This window comes from Xenopus tropicalis, chromosome 2 (assembly GCF_000004195.4).
Source record: "Xenopus tropicalis strain Nigerian chromosome 2, UCB_Xtro_10.0, whole genome shotgun sequence".
NCBI lineage: Eukaryota > Metazoa > Chordata > Amphibia > Anura > Pipidae > Xenopus > Xenopus tropicalis.
Genome location: NC_030678.2, coordinates 65862184 through 65872713, shown reverse-complemented (window position 1 = coordinate 65872713; position 10530 = coordinate 65862184). Strand labels below are relative to the sequence as shown.

The window sequence follows — 10530 nt, the reverse complement described above, 5'->3', positions numbered from 1 at the left end:
GAAATTTTGAACTCTTATTTTTCATCTGTCTATACATCGGAGGAGCCAGCTAATGAAGGCTTCCCTTTTAATATGCCCAATTCTAGTAATTTAGCTACTGACGCATGGGTCACTCAGGAGGAAATTCAAAAGAGACTTGAACATGTAAAGGTAAACAAAGGTCTAGGACCAGATGGTAATCCCAGGGTATTAACCCTTTCCCTGCCAACATTGTAGCTCCTACGTGCTGGCATAAAAAGATGTTAACCGCCGAGCACGTAGGAGCTACGTTTTCTTTACTTTGCACTCGTTCTCTGTGCTAGCTGCTTAATCCGAGTGCAGAGAATGAGCGCAAAGTAAAGAACCCCCTAGGGAACGAGCGGAGGGGGGTACCCAGTGGCCCCTGGGGCGTGATCGCCCAGGGGCCCCATAGAAAAAGTCGGGCATGTAGATTCTATGTGCCTGATTTTTTCTGCTCTCTCCCTCCCTTCCTGCGCTCCCCCTCTCTGCCCCCCGCTTCCTTTGCCAGCTACTCACCACTGCAGCTGCTGTCCAGCGTCTCCTGTCTCCCTCCTGCAATCTCCAGCGATCTTCAGCTCCTTTGACCCAAGTTAAGTGCTACATACACACATTACACAAATACACACTTATACTCACACTTACACACACATACATTTTGGGGGGGTTTCACACATTCACAGCACTTACAGCACTCACACTTACTTGCACACTCACACACATGCACTCAAAACACATTTTGCCTAGTGTACACACTCATTTACACACATGTAATTTTGTATTTTTTTTTATTGCATCGTTTTTATTCTTGCCTGAAAAAATTGTTTCATTGCCATTGTGGATAGCGTATTCGCTATCCGCACTGCGCAATACCTTTTGTGTATTATTTTGGTGTTTTTATTACATTTTCTGTGTTTTTGGTGCATTTTTAGTCATTTTATTGCATTTTTAGCCATTTTATTGCATTTTCAGTTATGCATAGTTGTTGTTCACTTTGTCTGTAAAACTAATTTGCCCAAGCCAGAATACTCAAACTGTGATTCTGATTGCAGATATCACTAGGAAAAAAACCCCATTGATTTTAGGGTTTTTTTGTGATTTTAGCAATTTTATTGCATTTCATATTGTTCTTTGTTACTTGTCTTGCACATGGACATTTTGTCTGCTGTATTTCAATTTGGCTTCCTCTGTACCCCACATAGTTTGGTAAATCTATGCATATTGGGCATCAAACTGTTTAGTAGACCCCTGGCGTTCATATTTAGGGTGTTTTACATTGGTACGTTATGAAATGTGGGCTACATAATGGGGCAAAATGCAAGCCTTGTGACAATTTTCAGAAATGTTATAAAAACCATTCTGTTTAGCTTAGCTTTGTAGTTTGGTAGTTTGCAGTAGAAAGATGTATTTACCCATTTTTGTTTTGTCAGAATGTGTGCTTTCAGAAAATGTATGGTTTTATAGGGTCTCCGTACTGTTAGGGGGTCTTATGGCCAGTGTCGGACTGGCCCACCAGGATACCAGGAAAACTCCCGGTGGGCCCAGGTGTCAGTGGGCCCTTTTGCTTCTATCTATTTAGCCTGTTTTACGGTCATTCCCTATTTCTGTATGGGAACAAGGAAGCTTGATAGATGGAAGAATGGAATATAGTATGTAGAGACTAAGATAATAAAGAGTTTGACTGAGGAGAGGAGGAGTTGTGAGAGTGGGCCCATGGTCCAGGGTTTTCTGGTGGGCCCCTGCAGTCTCAGTCTCAGACACTGCTTATGGCACATAATACACATACCGGGTGCAAAAACTGCACGAGCCGGACCTTGAAATCTAAAGTATGCAGCTTTCTGGAGCAATGCTTTGGTAGTGTACTGCTGGTAGTTTTTGATCTATACAAGTGAGAAATCTCCATAAAACTATATATATTTGGTATTGGCACATTCAGGACACATGGGACTTTCCAAATCAGTTGTATTTTTGTGCATAAAATTTTTGTTTCTGGTGTGTGTGTTTATATTATAGAAAATATTATATTTTTTTCATTTTTTAGACATTTAGAAGCCTATATCTTGTTACAGAATTGGAATTACCACCATATTTTGAAAGCTTAGGTTGTCCTGAAAAAAAAAAATATTGTTTTCCTGGGTAAACTAAAAGTCCCCCCGAGGAAAAGCCCCTAAAGTGAAACAGTGCAAAATGTTCAAAAACTGTCTGGCAGTAGAAGTTCCACTTTGTTCAAAACGGCTGGCAGTGAAAGGGTTAAACGATCTTGGCTCTCATTCATTGAGGTCTGGCATGGTGCCGAGGAATTTGTGAATTGCTTATGTGGTTTCGTTATTCAAAAAGGGACCCCTAAAAACTATAGGCCTGTTAGACATCAGTGGTAGGAAAGCTTTTGGAAGGGGTAATAAGGGATAGGATACTTGAATACATTGCAAATCACAATACTATAAGTTTGTGCCAGCATGGTTATATGCATAACAGATCTTGCCAAACTAATTTAATTGCTTTTTATGAGGAGGTGAGCAGTAACCTTGATGCTGGGAATGGTATTGGATGTTATCTACTTGGACTTATATATATTGAATCCAAGAACTGTAGTCTTTTTAAGAAATACTATCAAAAATTAGATAGGTGGAATAAGAGTAGATAGGTACATTTATGTGTATAATATACAGAAAGGTAATAAATGAACATGCTTGATCTTTGGTAACAATGTTATGTTTTATTCTTTCTTTTCTTTCTCTTACTATTCTCTGTTTTATTATAATGTCTCTCTCTTGTAGTGAGGTATGTGAAGATTATAAAATGTATTTGGGGGGAAATTAAAATGATAAATTTAAAAAATGTTCAAAGTTTTCTTTATTTATTAAAGTTACAAAATGCAAAAAACATTTGGTTACATCTTCAGAAAAATTATAAAATTCAGTGTATGTTAAAGCCCAATTTGTGCAGAAAAAAAATATACATTTACCTTGTTTTACCTTGTCACTTTGTAAAAAATAGCTGCATATTAGCCTGATACATATTTATTAAATACACAAATTCTATTTTTAATGAACTGTATTAGAGAAACAAAGAGGTTTATGTTTCACAAAAGTAAGCACATTATCTATTCTTATAAAAACACTATATTCATACTACCATTCCCTTTTATTACAATGTATTTTGAGTGCACACCTCTAAAATAGTTTGTACAGTTCACTGTTTATGTTGTTTCCTAGTTAGTGTCATATGATATGCCAGTATATCACAATCTAACACTGTTAGTTTGTTAGGTGACTTTAGGTAATGGCTTTAGGATTCATTAGTATTTGCACCATCACCAGAATAACAGAGAAAAGTCTTTATTAATTTATGATACCTACCAAAACACATAACGTAAAAATATTCTCAATCCCTTAATGTGATGATATACCTTTTTATTCATACATATGTAGACCTCAATAGCTGAAGAGTTTAAACACACAGTGCAGTTCAATGTTTTATCTATGAAAAACCCAGACAGTTCTCTTTCCCTTCTTTTTAATGATTACACAGACCAGTATCAGAAAAAACCTTATAATACAAGTGCAACTTTTCCCTGTCTTAGAAACCCAAATCAACCAATAAGCATGTAATTTTTACTGTTCATCTGAAAGAAAAAAAATATTATAAGTTACTAACAAACTTTAGGACTTTTACTACATAACACCCCTTAGTCTACTTATTAAGCACTAAATTCAAATCACCATTAAGCACTAAAAGGTTAATTTAATAAAGCATTTGTATTGCAGCCGTGTCATGTTCCGGCCCACTCCAGTACATGAATCAGACAGTGTTTTTGGGAAGGGGGAGGGGGTGTGGAGATATGCAACCTTTTCAGGACCCCTTGTACTTTGGAGAGATTCACTGGTGATCTGATTTGTTAATTTTGACTAATAGGTCTTGTATTATCTCCACTGTATTCTATTTTTTTTTTAATCTGCAATGGAGAGTGGACCCCTATAGTCCTTCGGCACATTGAACAACAAGCCTATGGATATAGGTTAGATTTTTCATAAATGCTATATTAGTTTTAGACCATTTGAAGCAAATACATAGTTCTTAGCATTGTGTGGAAAAACAAAACATTTAAAATCATACAAAGCCTTTTTTTATTGTTACTGATTCATCTAAAGAGGCCCAGGCTTTTAGAATATGTTGTCTGTCAGTGCTTGTGATAAGAGTGTTTTTGGTCTGCACCATAAATACCGTAAATAATAACATAAACCATGTCTTTTTCTGGCTATTTGTTGTGTAGCAGAAATTACCATAATTTTGGTGCCCAGAACAATAGAACAGGGTTCAAAGTAAATTTACTGTCAATATGCCGATTCTGGAGTGACTCTTCTCATAGCTGCAAGCTGGCAGAATGTGAAACATATAGACAAGCACTTTTTATATAATAAACATTATCACTTCATATAACAGAAATATATTAATTTATAAAGGTCAGCATGTTTCAAAATATAAGAAAACTGAAAATGATTATAAATCTATTGTACATTATTTTGGGAGAAGACAAGATCTTTATAGTTATATTCTTTACATCAGTGGCTTGGTGTTACTTGACTGTTAGTTGTTGTATTTCCCACATTATTTTGTACATCAACAAATCCCATGCGTTGACGTCTCTTCCTCTGCTCTGTCATCTAGAAAAAAAAACAGCATGAATATGACTTGCCACCATGTCTAACTTCTGGCCACAGGACTGGTAGGAAACCTGATATCTGGTCTTTGTACTTCCAAAAATGCAGATTTCTATATCTGATTGCCAGGTACTAATATGATATAGCAAATCATTCATATAATCTTGCATTTGCTTAGGTGGTTTCAAAGACAAATGTATTCCTACAAACCAGAAACAGATTTTGCTCCTGGTTTTATACAGGATGAGAACTTAATTTTCCAATTGTATTTTCTTGGAGACAACTTGTTAACAAAGTCTTCTACTGTGATGGGCAAAATCTGTATAGACAAACTTCACCCGCAGATTCATGCCACGCCTTAAATGGTCAGTGCAGTTTCAAGTTGCCCATGAAGGAGACCATATCTCATGTGCACCTCCCTCATTAACTCATAATTATTTCTCATTGAAATGTCCTATACTCCCTTGAGCTCCTAGGTAACTGTTTTCCTCCTTACCTTGTACATAACTCATGTCAAAATGTATAAAAACTCTGTGCTGTCTTTTGCTTTGTGTTCTGGCTCTTGAAAGTGCAGAGACCATGCATCTTCTGTTGATTTTTAGTAAATAATTAATACATTTTGTGTATCAATTTACTTCAAGTGATATCCTGATTTTCCCCAATACTACTAATACAACTTTTTAAAGAATTTCAGTGTTTCGTTGGTGGGAATCAGAGCAACAGGTTGAAGTATTTTGGCTGTTATTTCACCTCTTATTCCTTTATATCTAATATATTTTGAAGGCTTTATTTCAACATATGTAGTCTGTTATCAGTGTATTTTGACAGTTTAATCATGTGAAATGTACTGTGCATTGCCTCGGAGTTACCAATAATAATTTATCGTGAGAATCTGGGGTGCTGCCATTGCTGTGATCTTTGCTCAGCAGTTTAGAACCCAGCCAGGATAACGTGAGGGGGAATAGTTATTTACGGTCTTGGATGTCTCTTAAAACACAGAAGAGTGGCTGCTATAATCACATTTTCTCAACAAAAATTGGTGAAAGCTTGAAGATAGGGCTGAATTGTAATCTTAGCTGAAAGCACATGCAACATTTATTTCAGTGGCATTGTGGGGGGGGGGGGGGGGAGGTGGAAGGCACATAGGTCATTCTGAGACACAAGGTAAAAGTGACAGGAAGCACAGCCTGCATCTGGGCACTCACCTTATAGCCAACCTTAAGTTCCCTTGCACTTGTACTACCGGGGATCATGACTGGCTCCTATGATCTAGCATGTTGGAGGCCCAGACTAAGTTGAAATAATGATGTCATACAGTAGAGTCTATGGAGCCTTTCAGCAGTCTGTTGGCCTTAAAATCATTTGGGCCTTCAGTAGGACAGCTCTGAGCTAGATAATATTTACATCTCTAGAAACTAGGGCAGTATACAGTATAAATTACAAGTGCTTCTTAATGAATATGCAGCATGGTAGATTTTAAGTGTTCTCTTCCAAATAGTTAAAGGTCACATCAGCAGATATTTTCAATCTGCAGATCAATAAAAAGAAAATCCTGAACCCCTGAAACCAACAGGGTTTCCATGGGGCATGCATGTAATATACATGGTATATGTAGTATAGCAGGGACCTCCTTCCTACTGTGTCTCATACCACATTGCACTTATTCCCTATGCATTTATATATATTTCTTGTATTTATTTATTATAACACTTGTCCTCCCTGTGTGTAATTTTGTATTTTGTAATACTGTACTTTATAAATAAAGTTATACATAAATATAGGGTAGTGTAAAGGTGTAAGTAACCATTCATGTCAATGTCATAAAGTATTCATGTCATAAAGCACCACAAATAGTGAAAAATGTACCTGTTCCTTAAGTTCACTTAGTTGCATTGTTAGATGTGATACTAGTCGCATAGTTGAGCCAAGTTTGTCCTGAAGGATTCGGATTTCATTCTGCTCCCCTTCTCCTTCATTACTGACCAGTGACATAGCTCTCATCCTTGGAAACCAGTCCAGGTTCTTATTCTGTCAGATAAATAAAAAAATATTATTCTTACAAGCAGTTGTAGTTTCAAAAGAAATATACTTGATTACACATATACAATTATTTAAAGTAAGCATGTTTTGGAAGAATAGTATGACATACCTGTATAGAATAGTATGACTTATGGCACTCAACTCAGATTTTAGACATAATGGAGAAAGAAGTCTGGCAGGACAACATTTTATTAGCAACTTTAGATGTCAATAGACTAATAGAGTCTATATATATCAATTAGACATGACCATGGGTTAACAGCAGTAAGGAATTTATAGCAAATGCAATAAAGTTTATACTGGATCACAATTATTTTTGGTTCAATAACAAATTTTATCTGCAGATATATGGGGATGCAGTTTGCCCCCAGCTATGCCAACTTATTCATGGGATTATGGAAGGAGAATTCCCTGAAAGGCTGGGAGGCAAACCTCTCCATATGGCGGCGCTGCATAGATGATATCATAATTATTTGGAAAGGAACTGAAGGGGAGCTGAAATATTTTGTTTCCCAGCTTAATAATAATAATGATAATAGTTGATAATGAGTGATAAGTGAATCTGTCCTGTTGTGTCACCAAAAAATTCCCGGAAACGCTGCAAATGTTTTTTTGATGTGGGCAACAATGTTTTGTTGCGTGGCTAATTTTTCCACTGCAGATTTTTGCGCCCCTTTCGCAAATAAACCTGCAAATGGTGTAACGTGGAAATTCACCGCAAATCCATGCCAGGCGAATAATTTCGTTATTTGGATTTGGAGTTTTTTGTAAAAGAATGTAAAATTTCCAAAACCACCTTTAAACTGGTTGATGTTAATAATTATGTGGTGGCTTCCAGTAATCGCAAACCCTATGGGCAAAAAACATACCCCATGGTCTTGTAGGATTAGGAAAAATTGCAGTGAGGAATCAGACTATAGGGCAAAAATATTAGGTGAGAAATTTAAAAAAGAGGATATAAATATAAAGACATTGTGAAAGCAAGTGAGCAGGTTTCAAAAATGGATAGAGGAGATCTACTAGACCAGTGCTGTCCAACTTCTGTTGTACCGAGGGCCGGAATTTTTCCGACCTACGTGGTGGAAGCCAGTTTTGACCACTCCCCTTTTTGAAACTGCACCCACTTGAAACCACACTCATGTTATCACATGACCATACCCATATTAATGGTTGTAGTACAGCAAAAACCTGCCATACTCTGCCTGCCCTACCCTGCCTGTGTGCCATACTCTGCCTGCCCTACCCTGCCTTTGTGTGTGCCATACTCTGCCTTCCCTACCCTGCCTGTGTGTGCCATACTCTGCCTGCCCTACCCTGCCTGCGTGCCATACTTTTACTGTGTGTGCCATTCTTGGCTGGTTTGTGCCATACTTGGCCTGTGTGTGCCATACTCTGCCTGCCCTACCCTGCCTGTGTGTGCCATACTCTGCCTTCCCTACCCTGCCTGTGTGTGCCATACTCTGCCTTCCCTACCCTGCCTGCGTGTGCCATACTTTCACTGTGTGTGCCATTCTTGGCTGGTTTGTGCCAAACTTGGCCTGTGTGTGCCATACTCTGCCTGTGTGTGCCATACTCTGCCTTCCCTACCCTGCCTGTGTGTGCCATACTCTGCTTGCCCTATGCTGCCTATGTGTATGGCACACACAGGCAGCCTACAGTGACACAATGCTGGCACTGCTCCTACAGTCTGTACAATAACTATATATTAAAAAACTTTTTAATTGCAGTACCACCTTAGTATATGTTCTTTTTGTAGTGTGCAGGGATTATTTGTGGGTTTCTACTGCTCCTGAGGTGTGAACAGGGGAACAATGTGGGTGATTACAGCCTGAGCCTGAGGTGTGAACACTGCAGGGGGTGAACAATACAGAGATTAAAAGGTGTGAACAACACAGGGGATTACATGTTTAAACAATACAGCCTGATTACAGCCTGAATCTGAGGTGAGAACCATGCAGGGGACCAGTTAATCACAGTACTGATACCATTTAAAGCTTACACAAGAGTAAGCCATCAAAGCAGCCAGACAGGTGGGGGGGCCACACAGAGGGGGGTCGCCAGTTGGACAGCACTGTACTAGACTATAGAAGTAAAGAAAAGGAGATGGAGGATAGGACAGATTTCATCACACAGTATAACCCTCAATCAAAGGAAATAAAGAAAATAATAAAGAAACACTGGGGAGTTCTACAGCTAGATAATGAATTGTTTACTCCATTACCAAAAAAATCAGGAATGATATTTAGAAGAGCAACAAATTTGAAACAGAAAATAACAGACAGCTGTATACCTCCCAAAAAAAAGGATAAAACTAATGGGGATCTGGTGGGGTATTTTCCCTGCTCCTTATGCAAGTCTTTCAAATATGGGGTTACGGTCAAAACATTTGAATCAAAAGTAACAAAAGAGAAGTTTGAAATAGATACGCTTAATTAAGTGTACAACAAATAATGTGATCTACATGGATCTACTGGAATGCCCATGTGGCTTGAAGTATTTCGGTAAGACTGACTGCATTACAGGTATGGGATCACAGGTTACATAGCAGATAACTAGTAGATAAGCCCCATATAATGGGGCTTTAGCTGTTATCTGCTAAGTAACCTGTGCCTTTTCTCCATTGAATGGCTGCCCCCATGGCTACACAGCAGCTTACTTATATAAACTATAGTAGTCTTTCTGAGGCAAACACACCAGTTGTAGCAATGCAGGGCAACATTATATTATATTGTAATTACTTTTTTTTTTTTTCAAATAACTTTTTATTAATTTTCAGGTTTTTGGGGGTACAGAAAGAAAAGGAGGGTTAGGGTAAAGGTAAGTATTACAGTTTAAAGACATATAGATAACATGACATAACACAGTGATTTTGCATTCTCATGATATTACTGTTATTGCAATTGGATTTAGAGACAATTTTTCATAGTAAATAGTATTTTGCTCAGACTTAAAAAAGATGTTTCTTATATAACACTGTATATCTCTACTATATTTTGATTTTCTTTGGAGTTGCAACTCATAGATTGGAATAACATACGTTCTTTAACTGTTTTCTATGTATTCAGTCCATAATCTCCAATTTTGAAAATGTTTCAGTATATTTCCGTGTCTGTACGCAATAGATTCTTCCATGTTTTTAGACTCTTCAAGTAGGTGCGACCATTCAGCTATTGTTGATGGTTTATATTGTAATTACTTTTATACACTTTCATTTTTTGGTGTTACTGTTCCTTTAAAAAGGGCATTAAGGTTACATTAAATTTTTTATACTACTCATTTATCAGTCCATCAGGGCCTGGAGATTTATGTGGCTTTGGTGTTTGGACAACTGCAGTTACTTCTGCATTTTTAGTTGTTTTTGCATAGGAAGTTTGATTTTTTTTGTTGCAAAAGTTTAATTTGTTTACTGATATTTGTCGAGGGCTTGATTTAGTTGAGCTGTTCTAGTTTATATAGTTGGTTAAGTAGGTTAAATTTGATGTTGTGTCCTTTCCCATTTGAACCTAGCTCCTAGTTGAATCACTATGCCTCTTAAAAAGGCTTTGTGCACTAGTCAGATTGTTAAGCTAGAAATAGTTGTGTTGTCATTATGTAAGAAATACTTGTCTAGATTTTTCTGGAATTCCTTCACAAATTGGTTGTTATTTAACCAGAATCCATTTAATTTCCAAGCAGGTGAATTCTATTCGTTCCTGAATATTGGCTCTTACTGGAGCATGGTCTGACCACGTAATATAACCTGTGCCTGTATGTTGAATATTTTGCAGTAGACATTTATCCGTTTAGTCCTCTCTACTTATGAGTAGGGCTAAGTTTGAAGTTTTATATTTTT

General features: G+C 37.4%; 1 protein-coding gene across 1 annotated transcript in view; it reads right to left on the bottom strand.

Moving 5' to 3' along the window:
- Positions 1 to 2832: 2832 nt before the first annotated feature.
- The window catches only part of itpr3 (inositol 1,4,5-trisphosphate receptor, type 3), a 350279-nt gene continuing 342581 nt past the window's right edge, over positions 2833 to 10530 (bottom strand). The window contains exons 57-58 of the mRNA XM_018091571.2: positions 6525 to 6686; positions 2833 to 4661 (exon numbers count right to left, since the gene is read on the bottom strand). Of these exons, the coding sequence (XP_017947060.1) occupies positions 4560 to 4661; positions 6525 to 6686 (264 nt within the window). The 3' untranslated portion in view covers positions 2833 to 4559. The remainder of the gene's footprint in view (positions 4662 to 6524; positions 6687 to 10530) is intronic.